This window comes from Aulostomus chinensis, chromosome 15 (assembly GCF_037954235.1).
Source record: "Aulostomus chinensis isolate RoL2024-O1b breed Wild chromosome 15, RoL_Achi_v1.0, whole genome shotgun sequence".
Classification (NCBI taxonomy): Eukaryota; Metazoa; Chordata; class Actinopteri; order Syngnathiformes; family Aulostomidae; genus Aulostomus; species Aulostomus chinensis.
In genome coordinates, this window is record NC_141334.1 from 13,029,503 (window position 1) to 13,050,957 (window position 21,455).

General features: G+C 40.5%; 1 protein-coding gene across 5 annotated transcripts in view; it reads right to left on the reverse strand.

Moving 5' to 3' along the window:
• Window positions 1-21,455, reverse strand: part of LOC147248769 (glutamate receptor 3-like) — a 65,864-nt gene that overhangs the window by 1,577 nt on the left and 42,832 nt on the right. The window contains exons 9-16 of one of the 5 annotated variants that reach the window (XR_015119527.1): window positions 20,901-21,008; window positions 17,980-18,186; window positions 15,727-16,100; window positions 13,143-13,341; window positions 6,890-7,137; window positions 6,048-6,162; window positions 1,437-1,551; window positions 184-330 (exon numbers count right to left, since the gene is read on the reverse strand). Coding sequence is in view for 3 of the 5 variants with exons in the window: in XM_086226954.1 (XP_086083080.1) it covers window positions 85-330; window positions 6,048-6,162; window positions 6,890-7,137; window positions 13,143-13,341; window positions 15,727-16,100; window positions 17,980-18,186; window positions 20,901-21,008 (1,497 nt within the window). In the remaining 2 variants the exon portion in view is untranslated. Of the gene's footprint in view, window positions 1-81; window positions 331-1,366; window positions 6,163-6,889; window positions 7,138-13,142; window positions 13,342-15,726; window positions 16,101-17,979; window positions 18,187-20,900; window positions 21,009-21,455 lie in introns of those variants that run through there. The other 4 variants (XM_086226954.1, XM_086226955.1, XR_015119526.1 and 1 more) reach the window with 4 other exon arrangements.

Consider the following 21,455-nt stretch of genomic DNA (forward strand, 5'->3'; position numbering starts at 1 on the left):
AACCATTTTACGATCCGACTACAACACAGATGTGTTAATTTTTTTTTTTTTTTTTAAATGAAAAAACAAAACAAAACTCACCCTCTAGATTTTAACACTCTCTGTCCCATACACGTTGTAGCCTTCACGATACGTGGCAAAATTCTGGGTGTTTGCCGGAGGGGCTGGCTTAAAGTTTTGGGCGTTCTTAGTCAGCTTGAGTCTTTTGGTTTCTTGCCGTGACTTATAGCAGAACTCAACCAAAGCCACAGTCATAGCCAGGCCAAGCCCTCCCACCAGAATATAGAAGACTCCTGCCACGTTGCTCAGGCTTAGAGCACTTGTCTTGTCCTGGGGGAGGTAAAGACCACCATTAAGACTTCTGGAGTGGCATCGTGAGGCTGACCTCAAACAGCAACACAAACACTCTCTATGTACATCCTGCTGCACTGTGACTAAACTCAGAGGAGGTTCTTAATTGTGTCTACAAAGCCTCCGAGATATTACTCTTAATTCAGGCTGGAAGGGAGATCAATTGCTCTAATTCCTCCTCTCAAGTTAATAGCTGGGAAGGTGAATGCAGACAGAGTTACTATCTATCCTGCTTCGTGGTCTCTTTACGAGACGGCGTCTAAAGGAAGGCGGTCGTGGTCGTACAGGTCTACAGGTTAAACCCTACAGTTGCTCTATCATATTCATCTATTCATCTGCACACACTGTACTTGTACAATCAAAAGTGGCAAGCTGTGAAAGTTGAATTGAACCATTTTGCTGCTTTTAAAAGCCTCCTCCCCAAAAAAAATATTGAAATTAATTTATGTGAGTTTTACCATTTGCATTCTAAAGCTGTGGTGGTGATTCAATTTTTTAAAAAAAAACAACAACAACAAACAAACAAAAAATTAAAGCTTTTTTTTTTTTTTACATACAGGTTTTTTTTTTTTAAATTGGGACAATCCAGCAATGAGACGTGACTATTAAATACTATTAAAAGGTCAAATGGTATTTAAAGGTCAGCTCAGTCTGAACTGAAAAAAAAAGAAGAAGAAATTCGCATATTTGCATGCAAATGTATAAAAAACACCAATAAACTAAATTTCAATAGAGGCTCCGATGATCAAATAGCAGTATAATGGTTTCAATTCCATGGTTCAACTTTTCAAAAATTTGATGGTATGAATAAAAATAGTGTGTAATCATGCGGCAGTTTGACAGATCTTGCAATGTCTACAAACATTATGAGGTTAATGTGATGGATCATGATCAGAGTAAATTAGAATATATGTGAGGTAGGGCTAGTTCAGGTGTTGCAACGTGTTATTCTGAGCAAAGACAGGCAGGTAGAGCATGTCATGATCAACATGTCTGGGAGAATGTATGTTTTAGATGTTTGCGTATGAACAGTTAGGGTCAAAATGCATTTTGCAATCAGTATAAAAAGACCTGCAGCGACTGACCTTACTTCCAGAGTCCTTGGTTCCACATTCACCCTTATCGTACCACCATTTGTTTTTCAGCTTGTCTAAGATGCCTTGTTCACTGAGTTTCAATACTGCAAGGTTTACAGGAGTTCTTCACGTGGGAAATAACATAAATAACATTTTATTATGTTATTTTATGTTATTCAACTTTTTTTAAAACTACTTTATACTGTGCAAAGCGATAGAGTAGGGTCCTGGCCAAAACATGACATGATAGCAAGCAGCACTACAGTATATAAATATGACCTTCATAATCCATGACTATTTCCCCTAGCATGCCAGACCCTACCTATATCGCTTTGAGTAATCGGCACACACTGATCACAAGAAAAAGATTTAGACTTGCAGAATAAAGCAGCTGCTGCGTAGCTTTCACAGGATGAACAAAAGAAAACAGATGCTGAGGGCACATCGTCGCTACGGGCAGCCCTTTAGATGTTTAGCATGGTGGATCTAACAGGAACCCTTTATTGACTAACAAATAAAACACAGCAGTCACATTTTCATGAAGTTTTTTGTTTTTTTAAAGAGATTAATGTCTCACAAAAATCCCTCTTTGAACACAGGGGGTCTGGTGTTAATCTGAGGAACTTCATGTTTGCGCCAATCAAGTGAGGAAAAGTGCAAAAATTAGATGCTGCTTCCAAGATGATAAAAGAATGTGAGGTGGTTTATTGTTGTGTTGCTCTGCAGCCAAAGGAGGTGAAGTCAAATTGAACCGTTAAAGTCTGTTCATATTTGATGGGCGGATTGATCGTTTTGCAAGACATTACGCTCAATTTCATTGACTGCAAGATTTCCAGGCTTATTTCCTTTCAGAAAAGATCAATGTTCGTTCCCCAAAAGCATCAAATATATTGTATTCACCACTGTTCTTTGGGTGTCTCATTGAATCCCTTTCTTTTTTCGTAATTCACAAAAACAAACAACTAAAAACAGTGCAAACATCACATCATGCATGATCTGTTAAGAGTCCAGTCAGCGCTCTGAAAGGCAAAGTCATGAGGATGGAACGCTGCTGCCTCACCAAGGCAAAAGCAGGATTTATAGAAAAGAAAAAGAAAAAAAAAAAGACACGACTAGAATTGATCTTAAAATCAAGTTTGTCCTCCGACGCGCACTCAGCAGTTCCATTCCTCCTTTTTGTTTCTGCTTTTTCTTGGCAGAGAAGGGAACTGATTGCAGGCTTAATGGTTGCTTCACTTTCACATCAAGAAAGTTCGACTGATTTGTAATTGTGTTATTAGAACAAATTTGATCTCTGCCTACGTAGGGCTTTTAAAGACGGTTTTCTTTGTTTTATGCTGAAGAACCTGCTGTCAAATGAAAAAGGCATTAAAAAAATGAAATGTATTATTTTACATTATTGTTATTAGCAGTATTATAGACTATAGTCATTATATGACTGATGTGAGGGCGCCAGAGAGCTGGCGATACATGGACTATTTAAATGCTAATTCTTCTTTTTTTTCCGTCCCAGATTTCTCCATTGATGACTCACATCTTCCTCTCAAGTGTCGCACTGAGTGGATTTCAGCCTGTTGAGTGTCAGTTCAGCAGGGTGTCACAGCTTTAATGTAGATTCAAGCTGCGCATTTACATCCAACAGCTGTCCCTGACCTTTGACCCCACCTGAACGAGACAATTTTAATAATGGAAAACATATCCGGGTACTTTGTCCTCCAACAATTTCCACTGCTGCTGGTTTGGGATGACATCGCGCTTTATGAGCAAATTATGCGAGAGTAACATTTTTCACCTGCATTGTTAAGGAATCTGCGTAAAAGTAGTAAAACAGTCCCAATTAAGATCCAGGCCTCAGACACACCACCAGGTGGTGGCCATGAACTTTTAAAGGAAAATCTCACTTGAAAATCCTCAATAACCCCCCCAAAAAAACACACACACACGCACACGCAGATCTCGGCAGTCATGCTCTGGAGGCGGACACATACGTGATTGGTTACTCCTAGAAACGCGTTATATTGAAGAAACACTGCAGGTCGCGTTTAGTAGAAGAAAAGACGGCGTACAGCGGCGTGATGATGGATGCAGACATGATGAGCTGTTTCAAAGGGACCCGGGGGGGGAGAGGAGCTCTCTCCAGGAACACAACTGCACTCGCAGACATGTAAGAGCATCAAAGTATCTTCACTCTGTGGCTCATTACAGTTCGGCCTGGAATCATGACAAACTGTTCAATGTCAAAGACAAACAAACCAGATTTACCAAATGTGTACTGACTCATATTTGGAAGGAATTAAGGTCTAAGGACGAGAGCACAACTCAATAATCGTGGTAAAAATGTTTGTGCTGCTTATTCAATATCTGCAGCAGCTTTACACAAACGGAGGACACAACTAGAACTAAAATCCAGTCACTTCCAGGTCTGCTGAGCAAAATCTATAAATTATTGACACAGTAACTCAATGTTTAAATAAAGATAACATACTCCATGTATGTATCAATTTTTTTCATCCGTTATTTTTTGTGTACTCTATTTCATATAGTGGTACATAAAATCCTACAGTAAATATATATTGCTCATTTTACTGGACTTTGTTTTCTCTTGTTTATTCTTTTGTTTTTCTTATTTTAAACAAGGTCAATAAAACCTGGATAATCTCAACACTCGCAGCTAACACATCGTCTTGGTCAGCAAAACTCATTATCGTCATGATGGAACGTCATTAATTATGAATCCAGACGACCAATCAGATTTTGTTCCGATCGATTGAAGAATAATTGATGTAATATCCTCCAGGAAGCAGCCAGATCCTTAAATAACAACAGAGTGCCTGGATTCTCTCGACGACATGATTATTATTTTTTGTCTTTTGCTAACATCTCAAACGTTAAATCATATTTCTTGCCAAAACAATGAATAAAAAGAGTGTGAATGCAACCCTCTGCTTGAGAACCGGAGGCGGACGGACCTTGGGTTCTTCTGTTTTCTATAGAAGCTGTGTGAAAGAGGTGTTGAATCTTAGGCTGTAACAATTTGAACAATAACCTTCGTAAATATATTTACTGTTTGCACAAACAGGTGTTGTTTATATGATATCCACCTCTAAGTTGGAGTCTCTGGGAGAATTTAACCCACATTTGTAGTGAAATCCCACACGACTTTACCTTTCAGTTTGTCTGCAAAGGAGGAAAATGAAATCAGAAAATATTTCAAGGCCGAACAAAATAACACACCACATGAACAGTCCATGCAAAATATCGACTGGAATGGCCAAATGAAATCATGAATGTTTGGCATCTCATAGAGGAAACTTCAATTACTCACGATGATGTAAATATCTCTAACTATATGACCGGAATGTCATATTCTGACTTTATCAATATCAAAACTATAAATACTGTATATTTGGTGCAGTGGTTGTTACATACAATATATTTCAATCTCATTGTTAAAAGTTTCCACGCGTGCGTTTCTGAAAGTGAAATAAGGACACAGAAATGTGGCAGTCAGATGTGATCGAGTTACACCGGTTCTCTTCTCTCAAATTGCCCGTGAGAGGAGACGGCTTCTTTGTGTTACTCTCCCCTGCTAGTATCCATGTCCCGCTCACTCAGGAATGGATGACTTGGGTCAATAACAGCAAAGTTGGCCTGTTCTCCCCTTACAATATGCCAGGAGTATACTGAGTGGTCATGATGCAAGCTGAAATGCAGAGGCAAAGATGGGTCCACAGTCAGGCTGTTACTGGGCCCTGGAGTCTGAAAACACAAGATCAGGGGCCTCGTTTGTAGAAAACTAACACAAGAGATTTGATTAAAAAAATGCCATCACTGTGTCTTTATGATGCCATCTGGAGAAAGGTGCGAGGGCGTGACGGCACGTGCACTTCTTCAATCATTCCTTGACTTCCCCGCCTGTTATTTATTCATTTATTTACAGTGACACACACGTGAGATTCCAATCAAATCATCTTGTACAAACGGGGCCTCTGGTCATATCTTACACTCTACTGCAGGGTTGACCAGGTCATGGAAAGACTTTGATTAGCCTTAAATCAAGACCAACCAAAGGTTTCTGTCAGTCTTACGCTGGATTTCAGTGACAGGATGTTGGAAAAAAAAAAGTTTGGACCGTTAGTTGTGTCACTCTCTCATTAGAATTCTCACGTTTGCCTGCGATGCTTAGTCCCCTCAAGACAACGCTGTTCCCCGTGCCTGCCCTAGCGCCGAGGCGGCAGATTGGAGAGTGCATACATCCTCGTGCAATGACATTAAACCTTCTGGGAGTACTGTGGATGCCAAATATAAAGATGCAAAGCTTTCATGTTGGCATGTGGATATAAAAAGCAGAAGGAAAAGATGGTTTCTGTCTTTCATAACCACAAACCAAAAACACAAACTACTCTGTCACAAGGTTCATTTTCTACCAAAGCACTTTTTTGTTTCATCTCCTATTTTCCTCCTCCATTAGCCAACTAAAGGGTTCCCAGTTGATCACAGATTATTTGACGGTAACTTGCTCATTAGGGCGATTTGGGCCCAAAAGATTTCACTCAGTGACGACAGCCTTGCCGATTACTCTGTTCTAGGATACCCGACTTTGGTGACATTGAGGCTGACCTTAGAGTCACCTCCCCCGCTGCCGCACTCTCCCTTGTCGTACCACCATTTGTTTTTCAATTTGTCCAAGAGGCCTTGCTCATTCAGTTTTAACACTGCCAGGTTAACAGCATTTCTTGAAACGATAAAACATAACTTGTAAGAAAATGTACAGGTCCGTGAGAAATCTAATATAGAATATTAGTAGAAATAGCGATATGTGAATATCAAATATCATAAAGGGGAGCACGGAAGGGACAAATTGGTTAAGAATTTCACTGGTGTGGAAAGGTAAGAAGCATTTTTTTACAGCAAAGAAAATGTTAAATATTAGAGAGGTGGCATAGAGGGTTACATTGCTTGTAACTGAAGTGTGCGGGATGGGGACAATCACTGTTGAATTAGAAAACAGAACATCCAGCATGCTGCTTAACATTCATCACAACTGACAGAACAGCATTTTAACCAGCAAATGCACTAAAGAAATGTTTCAGTGTTAAATTAAAAGCAATGCAAAAGGCACCACAGAAACCAGGAGGAAGGGGAGGTTGAGGGGAAAACAATCGGGTGGGGGAGGAGGGGGGGGGGGGGTGACGGTGCACATTCAAATGATTTTACTGGATGTGACTAAAATACCAACTATTCCTTATGAGAAAGAAGAAATAACAGACACAAAGCAGATAGATAGGACAGAACAGAAACATGGCTGGATGGTTTGATTATATCACTCTTCACTTATTAATGCACTTGAGGAAAAGAAGAAGAATTAAGGGGGTGAGGGAGAAGAGAATGACAAAAGGTGACATCAGGGTAGGTGGAATACTATAACAACATGGAGGATATTGTTATATTATCCCACCCACCTTAATGCAGAGCCTTTGGGTGTAGCCACACCATATCCCTTAGAGTCGAGGTTGCCGCCCACTTTCATGGTGTCGCATGGCTTCCGCTGTTCTATGTACTCGTTCATAGTGGACTCGAGAAGAAAGGCGAACTTTCCCTTCGACTTTCGTACCCGGGAAACCCCGTCAGGTGTTGTCTTGGCAAACACTGAGGGTTCGGCTGATTTCATGTATGACCACATTTTCTCATAAACTGCTATTTTGGAGCGCTGCAGAGAGAGAAAACAGACAGAGTTAAGTCATGCACTCAGTGAAATACTCAAGATGAGACATTGTGGGTGTGACCTGAAGGAATAGTTTGACATTTTAGGAAATATCCGTCCTTCTGTCTGAGGATGGAGCGAGTGCCAGGAGGTAATTACCTAAGCTTAGGGAATGTGTGACAAAGTTGAGGGAAGACGAACAGCCTGTATTTCTTCTTTGAAAAAAAGTGTTGACTGATGTACGCTCTCAATATATCTCAGAACTTTATTTTGCAATCAAGAGCTGCTAAATCAACTAATATTGCTGCTGCCAAATTAATAAATCAGGCACGAGAGCAGCTCAGATGCTCTCTCTGGAAAGGGGAAGATCATATTAAATCACCAGCAACTAGAGAAACTGACAGCTATCTTGTTCCTCCAAAGCAACATATTGGTCATTACATGACTTAATTTCCTCAATCTCTTCCAGCAGCTAGTATAATTCTCTGCACAACAGAGCTCCAGACCCCCAGTGGACAAGTAGTTAGCTTGGCTGAAATGAATGCTAACATCTCATCATTTTCACCTGTTTTTTTTTTTTTTTTTTCTTCCACAGCGAATGTTGAGAATAACCTTAGTTCTATTGATGCAGGTTTCAATTTGTTTTTGATGGCTTCTTTGGAACAGCTTTCTCCTTTGCCAGCCTCCACTGATTTCAGCTACGCTAACGAGCAGCTAGCTGTCCAGTGGGGGTATCTGAAGGTATCTGCTTGTCTAACATTAAACATGAGGGACAAAAGCTTTTTGTGTTTCTTTGACATCGATGAAATGAACAAACTCTGACACAAAGACTTGGTTTCCTCTGCAGACATCATTGAAATAGTCAAAATTTTCTCATTTGCTCCCTGAAATAAATCTTCATCAAAAAAAAAAACACATGTTCATGCCATCCCTAAACGGAAAACCTGGAAGCAGTGGAAAACCGTTGCTTGGCCCGCCTCTATCTGTGTTGTCAGCACACACCACAGTAGCTTCATTCATGATATTCGAGGCTGTGGCAGAGACGTAACAACTCTCGTGCTCCTCTGCCTCTTGTAACTCCTGGTTGATTGACCCTTAAACAGCAAACAGTGCGTACAGCAGAGGTAGTGGGCCTTCTGCCAGCAGCCTGAAGTCCGACAATCTGGCAGCCCAGCAGACGTAAACTGCGGGCCATGTTTGGGCTCAGTGTTTACAGACAGAGTTGACCTCGTCCTCCTCAGTCGGTGCTCCTCGCAGCAGGTCCTAGCTGAAGCCCCGGCCATGGTTGTTTTATTTACACTGAATAATCACACATCGCTGTCATTTCACATGACTATTTAGATGTTTAATTGACCAACTTTGCAACAAGATGCTACAAATATATGTAAAATATCTCAGTATTCCACTGTAGGTTCTTTGATAAAGATGGGAACAGTTTGCATTTTGGGTAGTATGTTTATTCATTTTCCTCCATGGGATACGTATTGTTTGTTTAAAAAAGAAGAAGAGATAAGTCGGAGTCACCTAAGCATTGACAGTGTTGTGCTATTACATGCAAGAAGTTGGCTAGCAGTTTCTGGCTGTCTCCGGGACTTATGCTAAGCTAGGCTAACCTTATCCTAGTTTCATGCTCTATTGGTTTCAAAGTAAGAAAGTGATGGTTTTTTTCTCTGTTTGAGGACACACAGGCACACATGACTGACTGTGGGTGCACATTTCAGCAGGAATGTCTGCATTATTTCAGCAGCTTCAAGTTCAAAAACAAAGGTGATCAGACTCACATTTTGTGTTCAATGACCACTAATCCATCCGGCGCCAAAAGATCAAAATCTGTTGCTATGTAAATTTGAACTATATGACAGCGTAGATGTGCGTCTTTCACACATTTGACCTGCTCGCTCTGTGACTGACGGCCCAGTCAGCTGCCAGCTGGAGCAGCTACAGACGTGCGCGGCTCTGCTCTGACACTCAGTACGCTGCTAAAAATGGCCAACGAGAGGCTGATCGCCGGTCACCGGGGAGCTGGAGTACACTGCTGTCTACAACAGAGGGGAAGCGAAGCTGCAGTAAACTGGGCTAACGTGACCTTCTGCTGAGCTCGGTCAGGGAGAAAACTTTGGGTTGAAACTTTATGCCTTCGAGGGGGTGTTGGTCACAACGTGACAGTCAGGTTCATGATCACCCTGGCAACCACAGAGCAGAAAAACAACATCTTATATCTGATATTTTTATATGGGTTCATGAAACACTTGGAGCTGTTTGCTCCCGTTTACATTCCTGAACCAACTATTGTTTTATTGGACTCTAATCACTTGGTTTCACATGTATTAACGTGTACACTTCCAGCATTTGATGGAGACAAATCAAGTGTGTCTGACTGCTTTCATCTATATTGTATGTTCAGTAGCTGTGAGTCAATTCCACAACCCATCTGTTTGGTGAAAGTAAAGGAAAACATCAGAGTGAATTGATAAACTATGTCAGCTCAGTGCTGTGTACGGCAACATAAATAATTCACCGCACATGTAATGGATTGTGGGCTCAGGCTAGTAAGTGAATCATTCTTGACATATGCAGACTTTCAGCTCAGCCGAGTGTTCATGTAAACACTCTTAACATGACAATAATGGCTGATGACGGGCCTGACGACAGTGTGAAAACAGGGATTCTTCTCTTGGTTACATGGAGACGCACGCTTGTCAGGAGCAGGTTGGTCGAGTGTGTAGAAATCGGTGAAACTCCTCATGCTGTCACATTAATATTCCCCTGTGAGATCTTCTCACTGCAGCAGTCACGGCTTAACAAAGAAAAATCACCGAATGAATCATTTTTGATTTCACTTGATATCCGACAACTAAAATAGGCCTTAAATCTCGACAGATTTTCTCCGTCCAGTGGTTTGTTTCAGAAACACGATGAATCAATCGCAGCGTCCTCGTGTCAAGACTCCTCTGACACTCTTTAGAAAGAAAAAAAAAAGCCTCACGCGGAATCTCCTTCATGGCTAAATATCTGACTGTTGTTTATCTGCCTTTTCAAAGTACAACACTGATGGTAATTACTTCATACGGCACCAGAAAACAGACCCGTTATTAATAGAACTGGAATGTTTGAAGATTTAGGGAATTACTTTATTGCGTCATGTTTTATAACCCACCAATAAAAGCTGCCAAAAACTAATTAGTTCTCTTCCTCCCCAGGTAATGAATCAGTGGTATTATACATCATTGTTTTGTTTTTTTCTAATTTACTGCTTGTTTTTTTTCCCCCTAATACTTATTAATTTTCTTGATTTGGAATCAAGTCAACTAAAAAAACGTGAGTAATGTGGCATGTTTACATGCGTCTGTTTTGTATTTACTTATTCAGTTACATACACTTTGGGGCTGCGGGTTCTGGTGGGGGGGGGGGTTAGAAAGGGTTTAAATCTATCATGTAAAAAAAGCCAATAACCTGAGAGTATTTCTTTTTATTTGTATAATATTTTTACTATATATATATATATATATATATATATATATATATATATGAATAAAATACATATTTGACATAAGTTATTTTTCAAATAAATACAAAATTATCAATTTCAAGCATGACATTTTTTAAACTTTATACCAATTCTATTCATAATATTCATCTTCCACATCATACACTTTGTCACTACTTGTGCTGTTCTCTCCCCTACAACAAACCTCATTCAGGCTAAAATCTGCATTTGACACTGAGTGACACACATTTTTTGTCTGTTTGTTTGGAACGAGCAATAATTGAAGGAGAATTCTGGTGTTTTAAAACCTGGGCCCTATCTCCCTCCCAGGTCTGCAGATGTAATCTAGATGAGGCAATGACACAAGCTCAAGTAGAAGCGTTTGAGCGAATGGCTCGAAAAGTGTTCGATATCTCCGAGGAAGCTGAATTATCTCTTTGACTCTAAAAGGTCTTGTTAATCATTTGCTTGTAATGGGAAGTTTTCAATAACTGCTCCTCTGCACTGACATTCTCGGTTTCGGATGTAGTGAGACAGAATATTAGTCACTCAGGAGGAAGTCGCCACGCGCTCGTCGATTATCGCCAGGAGAGAAAACCTTTGATGAGCACGTCATGGCGGCTCACAAACCTGCTTCCACTCTGATGACCGGGAAGCGTAGAGAACATTTTCTCCTTAAAACATCAAATAGATACGTCAAAGTGATATTTCTGGAGCTTCTACGTGAGCCAGCAACAAACTAAACTTTCTCTCCTTATGATGAGGATGAGGACGCGTGGTGTCCACAGGTTAACAGCTAGATCTTTTAGTCAGATATTAATATGAGATGGCGGATTATATATTCATTTTACGAGGTAAATAAATTAGTGGCAAACGTTTAGATACATTTATTACGGATGTAAACACATTTTGAATTTTCTTTTGTATTATAATAAGGGACATATTGTAAAGAATGGATTTTTGGGGGGGGGAACGGCACCGATCCCGGCGGTGGCTTCATTTGGATGATGTTAGACCTGGACTCAGGCTTGGCACAGTGGACAATCCAATACCATTCTGCTTGATCGCCTTTGAAACAGGGTTGGGTCACAGAAGCATTACACATGCCTGGTCACATCCTCCACATCACTCCTCTCTACACACACAGCCAAGACGCTTTCATCCAAAAAAAAAAAAGGAAAAAAAGGAAAGAAATATTGCAAAAAAAATTTTCTTGTTTACTGCACCCTTTCATTTGATCATATCTGGATTGTCTCTATTCTGAAACCTCAATACATTCACACTAGCTGTCCATAAATCTCAGACAGAGCCTGTAGGGATGTGTTGTTTTTTTTCTGGCACCCTGTGGACCGAGGCAGCCTGAACACACAGGGCCAATGCTGATGAGCGGTACAGGGTTTGTATTTAAGATCTCACTCCGAGCAATCACACCAAGAGACTGACAAGGGCTAAAAATAGGCTCCGCTCAGAGCCGGACGTCAGACGTGAATGACGCTTCAATTTCCGAGAAATAGGGACGTCTTCTTTGAGATGGCAGTTTGGTGACAGGAAGCTCACAAGTTGGAAAAACAAAACAAACAAAAGAAAAACAAAAAAAAAAAGAAATATTGTTGCAATTGAAAGTTGTTTTTCTAAAGTTTGCAACACAGAACTATGCTGATAATCACCAAAAAAAAATGCTACGGTTACTTTTTTTTGAATTGTTGAGGAAATCAAAAGCAGGCAACAATTCAGAGCTCAGCACAATGTGAAGCAGAATTTAAAAAAAAAAACCAGATGCACAAACGTCAGAATGATGAGGTTATTAAAAGATGGGAAGGTTAACATAGTCCTTCAGCTATTTTTCTTTTTAAAACAGAGAAGTAATTGTGATCTCTCTTTAATTTTTTATCATGATAATCCCTTGATGAAGAATATTTATACTCTTGCTTTGGTAGCAATTTTGAGCAGTGGAAGTAAAATTAGAATATTATTGAAAACGCCTTAATGCTTAGACTTAATAGCTTTACCGATGGTGTGATGAAGCATCACAATTGTTGCTAAAAGAGCTGGAGAATCTACAATTCAGATGGAGAGTTCAAAAAGTTCACTTTGAGGATAAACAGGGTTTTTGTTTTTTTCAAAAAAAAACCTTGAAATAAAAGCATGACTTGCTTTTGTGTTAGAAACATAAATACTAATATTTTAGCTCTGAGAGGCTTCATAAATAGAAGTATGTCTGAATTAGCACCCATAGAAAACATTCATTCATCTCAGGTGCCAAAATTAACCTTTTTCTTTGAGAGAGAGAGAGTTTAATTCACTGAGGAGCACTTTTTTATGAATTACGGAGTTAATCTACTTGTAGTACTTTGGAATTCTACATTCTAGACATAATTTTATGGATTATTCCGAGAATTTATCACTTGTCAGGAACTAAATCAAACCCAAGGGAAAGCTGCAGGGACATACTCAGCTGTGCTTGTGGCCAACATCGGTGCAGAGTGCAGCGACAGCATGGACGACAGCCAGATGAGCCACTCACCCTAAAGAACTCCTTGGTGGAGCCTGAGTCTAACGTTCCGTAGGCGATCTCCGTCTGCTTGGCCAGGTCCTCGGCACTTTCGATGGGGGAAACCATCCTCTCCACGGTGAGGAAGGCAGCCAGGTTGGCCGTGTAGGAGGAGATGATGATGAGGGTGAAGAACCACCACACTCCCCCGACGATACGCCCTGAGAGGGACCTGGGAAGAGGAAAGATGAAGAGACATGAGAGCACCGGGCGTGTTTCCAGGGATGAGGAACGCACTCCGTGGCGACGTGTTATCAAATGACAGGTTTGTGAACTCCAGACTCAGCAATTTCAGGGATTAAATGATTTAGAATCATTACTTTAATTAAACACAACTACTCGTATTGCTGATTCATTCTTTGAAAGTAATAACAGGCCTGATTATCTCAATATGACTATATCCACACTTTTAGAACTCATCCATCCCAGATTGCCAACAAATGCTGAGCTGAACAGCAGCCTGCAGGCTGGTGCCAGACGTGTGATGAGAGATGCCCCAGAATCTCTCCGAGACGACTTGGGTTAATTCCAGGGGAAACACTGGCCCATTGCCGGCTTGTCTGCTGCTATATTGTGTATATATCTCGTCGCTGGTGAAATGCCCTGGTCTTCAACCAAGTATCATCCAAACTGCTGGAGGCATTTTGCCCTGTTGGTTTATAGCAGCAGCCAGTTTTTGATCTAGTTCATCTGTTGTAAAATGTGACACCATTCTGAAAGAGCAGGACGAGTCTAACACGCCGCGATGCTACTACAGACACCCCCATCCTGCTCGCCAGTCCACTTGTTCACAGCTGTCACGTCTGGTTCTGACTTAGTTCGAACCGGACTATTCTCTAGGGAAACGTCCTCAAACGCTATCACAACATAAACCCTATAGATTCAGAACTCAGTGGCACTTCAAATATGCTGCTCTGTTTTCTCCTAATATATTGTTGTCATAGCTTGTCTGTGTATTCAGCCTATCCATCAGAGAATCAACCAACACTTACAGTACACGATGAATCCATCATTAAAGATTTAGTGTATCTGTAGGGTGGCTGCGACTGAGAATAACATTGACTATGCTTGAATGTAGGTTAGCCACGAGCAAAAACATTCTACAGAGAAATGCACAACAGGTGACGTGATTAATGCTTGGAAATGCCATGAAAACCCAAGAGTAAACCTGCTTCTGGTGACTACAGTGTTAAAAACTAAATGTTAAGAAAAAATCACTGACTTGGTCCTCCAATAACAAGCACAGACGCGTGTAACTACAAGCCATCTGGTTTATCCTAATTACCATTAGTGCAACACAAACACAGCATCACTTAAGTCTTTGATAAAGTCTGCTTCTATTTGTCTCAGTCACATGTCAGCTCTGACATTTACCACAGCGTCTTTCATATAAATCCGTGCTGTCTGCACTGTAACAACCATTCAACATCTGCTTTTCACTAAAATAAGTCCCCCTCCTCCTCCTCCTTCTGCTGATTTAATGATTTTTTTTTTCCCACCTTGACTCATTAATTTGCAAAGAAGCATCTTCTTCTGTGCTCTGTCATAGCGTGTAGACCCCTGGGCTAATATTTATCCTTCGGCGATCATCCGTCTCAATGCCACTCCACTAACGAGAAAACTCACCATGCTGCCGTCCCACCGTGATGGCGAGAAGCTATTTCCATGCTCCACGCATTCACCAGCTTTTAATGAGAAACCACACTGTATTAAACGGTAGATGAGCAACCGAGGAAAAAAGGAAGCTCCTCATTCACCCCCTGGACTTAAGTGGAGGAGAGTGAGATTTCTTTTCTAATTATGATTTTTTCTTTTTAAGTGGATGTGTCAGTTCCATTGTTGTTACTAAATATCTGCATTTTCATTATATTATGCTTATTATCCATATTTGAGAGTTTTCCTTCAGGCGATACTTACAGATGAGAAGTTGCTATTCGTGTGTGACAGGATAAAATAATAACTGCATATCATAAATCACTATTAACCCAAATTCGGTCTTGAACCAGCAATCCAGGTCCCAGAAGAAAAGATGCCATAAGAAAGAAATCCTTGATGAGTCAGTGATGATGAATTCATGGATGGGGTGGGGGGTGGTGGGGGGGGGGGTGACTGGACGGTCATCTTAAAGGGAAAATGCATACAATAGTTGTGGTGCTTCACCAAAAATGATGTCTTTTCCACATGAAATACATTATATGCACCAAGTTGATGAGTGTAAAAACAGGACATGCAGCAAAAACACGGTAGCCCTCCAAGAGTCAAGAGGAACTCAGACGGATTCTTTGAATGGAATGTGATGACCCCTGTGCATTTTACAGCCCTCAGCATGGTGGATATAAGTTATTTTGTGGATGCAATGTGAGCATCACTGCCGGCATGCAGCTTAAAAACACACAGACAAGAAATGGGAAGTGCAGTGTGGTGGAGCATGAGTTTTGGTGGACAGCAGCAAAATAACCTATAGGCACCATGGCAGGATGGAGGTGTATGCAAGGGACTATAAAATGCAGAGAGAGACGACGAGGACAGGTGGTGGAGAACGAACGCAACAACCAACCTTGGTGAGATATCGCATCCTTGCTGCATGAAGGCACCCAGGGAGAACCACAGGCTATTAAAAATCCCAAAGTCATTCGGAGGGTCTGGGGGGCTCTGAGGGTCTTTGGCCTCATCATTCTCATCCAGGTGCCACTCATAAGGGCTGAAACGGCTGACCAGGAAGAGCACCACACTCACGCCGATATAGGCAAAAACTATACACATCCAAATCTCATAGGCCAGCGGGTCCAGGAAGGAAAAGACGCCAGGCTTGGACTTTTGAGGCTTCTTAATCATAATGGAGATGCCCAAGCTCATAAAGGGCTTGGAGAAGTCTATCACTTCCTCCCGCACCAACGTTATAGTCAGAGGAGCCACGGCTATATCAGCTCTCTGTGAAAGTGGGGACAGGCACACTGGGGGTTAGTCTTGCACTGCAAAACAAAATAAATAGTATTAAACAATTTGTATGAAAAAGAAAAGCCTGATGAACCTAAAGACAAACCAATAACACTGAGTATTCATAATGCATGGGCAGCTGGTGACTGTGTGCTTTACTGTAAATTCATGGAATAAACAGATTGGACACAGAGAAAATGTGTTCGCTTGTAATATACTGAGAGGCAGACAAGTGAGAGGGAATCTGCCATTTGAAAATGAGTCACTCAGCATTTGTGTTGGTTAATGTCTTTGTCTCCATCCAAATCTCCTCTATGAATCAAGCAGGGGGCTGGAAGACAGAGGTGGAGGAGCTGATGTAGGCAGCCCATGAAATATGAATCAGCCTATTTAATTCAACTCCATCAGAATTAGTACTGCAATGATACGCCTATAAATATGAAAACGCTTAGAATTTCAGATCGGGGATCTATTCAGCATATTCAGTGTAATTTGAGATGTTTCTCCCTGTCACACAGCAGGTCAACGCTCTCTTAAAGCAACGCTCTCTTTAAGCAAGTACTAGTGAAAGGTCAAAGGTCAAATCTACGGAAACTACAGGTGTCAAACTGAGAAATCTGCATTGTGGTGATTAAATCCGAGCCTTTGGCTAAGAAGCATATAAGTCTACTTTCCAGATTATATGCAGAGAAGATGCTTTAGAAATCATGAAAGATGGACTGAAGCGAGGTCATCGCAGTCAAGTTGCAACAAACGCTCGCTACCTCAGCCAGTTGACCAGTCCTGTAGGAAATATTACAACCTTTCTGGCTGAGTGGAGGCTGATTAATCGAGAAGTTATAAAAGTAATCAGAGTGTAACTAATGGCAATATTATGTGTATTAACTCCAAGCTGAACAAATCGAATCGCCACAGTTACGCACTTTTAAATAACAAAGTCTGGTTTTCTACCGCACAGTTTGAAATTTCACCTCATCGCCGATAACTGGGGCAGCATTGCTGCGAGTTTTAGACATCAAGAGCGCATTCTTGCTAAAGATGTTTTGATAATAACAAAAGAGCGCTTGTGATAGAGGGAACTAATGCCTGAGAACAAAGCTGCAATTTGAGAACAATAGGAGGCTTCTTGTGCTTGCAGTATTTAATGTTCTGCTCCATTGCATTCGAGGGAGATATTATATATTGTTGTTAAATGTCGATTAGACTTTATCTAAAAATGCTGCTTACATGTACATTTCAAAGAAGCAATACTGTAAATATGACATTGCACAGCAGCACCACAAGGAAAAACAATAAATTACAAGAAAAAAATCCTACTTTTTTATTCATTGTAGCTTTTCTTTAACTTCCTATCGACGGTCCAGTAATCCGGCATTGGCTCTAATCGTGCCATTACTTGTGTGCAGAACATTTCAATTTTAGACTTCTGTGAGAGGTTTTGTTTTATTTTTTTTTTAACTTCAAGCACATTTGTCTTGTTAAAGCCATTTTAAACTACCCAGCACTGCCACAACAAAACCAGCTGAGATGATTTTACGGTTCAATGTGGATTTTTTCCAAAAGTCACTCACAGCCCACCGTGACATTAACAACAAACAGAGTTAAATGGATGGTTTTCACACGGCCAATGAGCTCCACATCAGGTGTAGTACAGGGGTATTAACCAGCTGTTGAGCTAATACAGGTTGAAATGGAAGAGCGTCTTGTGGAAAATATCACTTGACTGGTCAGAGTGTGATAGAAGAGGGAAACTGATCGAATTGAACATGGTAATATTCTGTCTCCTCTAGTCTTGCGAACGAGCTCTGCAATAATGTGTCAAAATCTCCCAATATCATCCCAAAATGATTCACACAGACAGACTGGTACTTACCCCATAAACCAGTTCACCCACCATCCCATTCCACGTCTTGGTCTCTGGATCTCTGGCTCCGTACTTCCCATCCGGAACTACTGACAGCTTATATTTTATCCCCACATGTTTAGCAATTTCAGAAGCTAAATCGACACAGTAGCCTTCATATCTGTCATTCCCATCCAGCTGCATATAGTTTTTCTTGTACATCACATATGGAGCTTCCTGTTAATTAGACAAAGTTTTGAGATCATGGTATAAAGAACAATCATCAACAGCGGCCTGACCTCGAGGGTCACACAAGGCCTTCATTGAGACAGAGGCATGCACTCATGCTGGGGGCGGGGGGACAAACACACATACAGGTAAGGAGGGAAGGGTACGAAAGACACACAGAGAGGAAGTTACATAGATCTACACAGCATCAGTTACAGGCACAAGGCTCTTCTGGGGGACACTAAAAAAGCGGGCTGCTGCTGCAGTAAAGAGGCCATCTGGGCCAGCGGGAAGAGTGAAGCATCTAACACATATAAAGGAGGCAAAGTGGGATGTCAGGACTCCCTCATGCTAACCTCATCCATAAACCAAATCTGCGGATATGAGCGATAGGCGGGGGGTTGCACGTGCTTTGCATCAGCATGGCACAGAGGGCAGGGCAAGCTGAATGGAGCGATTTTCCAGTTCATAAAGTAAACGTCAGTGACAGAGGAGAGATTAAAGACTTCAGAGCCAGAATGAGCGCAGCACATCAGAGACTGATATACTGATGTGCTAACCATAAATGTAGCTGCTTTCATGATGACTAACCCTCTTCTTGCTTCAATAAAATACAGTGACTTTCCTCAACCCGGTAAACATGTTTGACCTATTCTAGTTCAAGGCCCAACTATTCATACGTGTAACAGACTTTCTTGGGTCCATTAAAAGAGAAAAAGATCTCCAATTAGTTTGGCTTTCCATTCCAATTCAATAATATATTGAATTATATTAATAAGAATGTATTGTTGTCTCAAGATGCTGCATCAGTTTGGAAGGATGGGGCTCTGTGTAATCACCTCCATCAACAAAAACATATTTCATTTGGATTCAGTCTACACATTCAATTTATTTTGTTGCCGTCACAACACAGCCTAAAATGACCAGTTAGCTCACCAAACTGAGCATCTCAAATTAGCTTTAAAGATGGAGTTTATGGGATTAATAATTTGTTACATGTATCGTTTTGTAAACTTGATATGGTTTTAACATTACATCATATTTTGAGATTCATATTTTTAAATATCGTCCATCTCATTCAGACATTTTTTTCAGACGTTACGGTGGGTGAATTTGTAGTTCCAAAGGGTTGTGCTATAGCATACAGTCCCTGATATATGGTTATAAATCCTTCCCATGATAACATTTATTACTATTATTATTATTATTATTATTATTATTATTGGTAATACAAGTTATAGTAGTAGTAGTAGTAGTAGTTGTTGTAGTAGTAGTAGTAGTAGTAGTAGCAGTAGTACATACAGGAAAGGTCTTTTTTATTTATTTATTTTTTACAACATTTAGTGTAGTATTTTTATTATTCCTGTGTATATTTGTGTTTGCATCACTGGTGTTGATAAATCAAATTATATTATGCAAATGTTTTAGTTGGATTAGATATGATTTGATGATGTTCAAGATTAAGAGTTACATTTTACAGGAATTCTTCCCCTACACATAAACACTCCTCAGTGACAGCAAATATCACATTTGTGATGAAGGTTAAATATCTTAAGTTCCTTTAAACTTCTCCTCTTTTAAATTTTGTGCTTCACCTCGCATCAGTATGACATTGTCATGTCAAAATAAATCAGTTGTTGATGACAAACGGTTTTATGCACGTGCGATGATGCTTAAACTAAACTCGGCCAAGTTACCACAAAATGTCGCACAACTCTAATTTAGACTGTGGCGTTTTTGTTGCTTCGATGCTCTGAATGTATCATCGATCTTTTTCTCTGCTGTTTTCATCCCTAATCCTGTGTTCGGTTCAGTTTCATGATGTGAAAAATAAAATGAAAGAGTCACACCCTAGGATAATAGGATGGCCTTTCATTAAATGTGGCACGTCCTGCAAAGTTATGAGAAAAAGCAACATGAAGTTAATGAGGTGACTATGTTATGGTCAGCTGCCTTTAATCAAATCAAAAACATGCCTGACAGTGAGGAAATAACGCTGGGACTCTGCTCGTCTGTGGGTTGTTGTTGTTTTCACTCTGACTGTTGCATTTCCACTCATGAGAAAAAAATGAGTTGCTAAACACTGAAATGAAAATGTATGACTATAACATTCTGAATTTGCCTAACATGCAAACATAATAGGCAAAGTCAGAAGGAAGGAGGAGCCATGGTTTTAAATGTAAGATAAGGCGCACCTTATCTTACATTTAAAAATGGCTGGTGATAACTAACCTGCAATTATTGCACCTTAACTAGTTCACTAACCCTGATACACTGTGAACTCTTGTTTCACACACGTTACAACACTAAAACCACGCACGAAAGCTTCAGAGAGGAACTTCGGCGTAAAGCTTTGGTTGTGTGTCTCCAGCATCACTGACGGTTTACCTCATGAGAGGGAAACATTGTTACTTACGTATGCACTGAATGTGACTACGATGGTGTCTATCTTTTAAAGTTATCATTACCAAAGCCGTTATTGTGATGTCACTACTACAACAGCCCACTGTAATATAAACAAACCAAAATGCTTTAGCACCCACACGGATACAGTTGAAACACTCTTTGTGAATCGACTGTTTCAACATGTAGTGAGTGGATGGAAAGCAACTTAAAAACAAAATAATTCTACCCTCCCAGGACAGATTGCAACAAAGGACACCTTGACCTTGAGTGGCAGAAATCTTAAAGGTGAAACACTTAAAACCTGCTTGAGAGTGTACCATAATAGTAGTGACCACAATTGTTCGGTTTTCCACAGAAGAGGACTCGTTGGTGACCTGCTGATCCATTATATATACAAATTTTTCGTACTCATTCCAGTAGCCGATCTGAAAAAACCACACAAGTGTTGACAGTTAGAAGCAGAAAGACATATCTTACAGTAGAGCCTCCAAGTGCATGTGAGTTGGTCTGCTCTATCTGTACAGTTGATTTTTGCCTGGTTGTTTCAAAAAAAAAAGAAAAGAAGAAGAAGAAGAAGAAGAAGCCTGTAATGGTACTTCTCACTTCACCTGGGCTACTCTTCAGCAGAGTAGGAGTAATCTATTCCTGGCTCTGCAAATGTTCCTCTTACATAACAAGAAAGCAGCATCAATAGAAGACGGATAAAATTCATAGCAGCAAGACAAACTTAATAGTCTAAATAAAATGTGCTTTATCTAAGCCAGTGTTGGATTTGTGCTATTTATACAACACAGTCAAATACGAAGCTGAGGTGATTCCAGCGATTAGGTCTCTCGTGTCTTCTGATTTATTGTGTTTTTTTGGAGGATGTA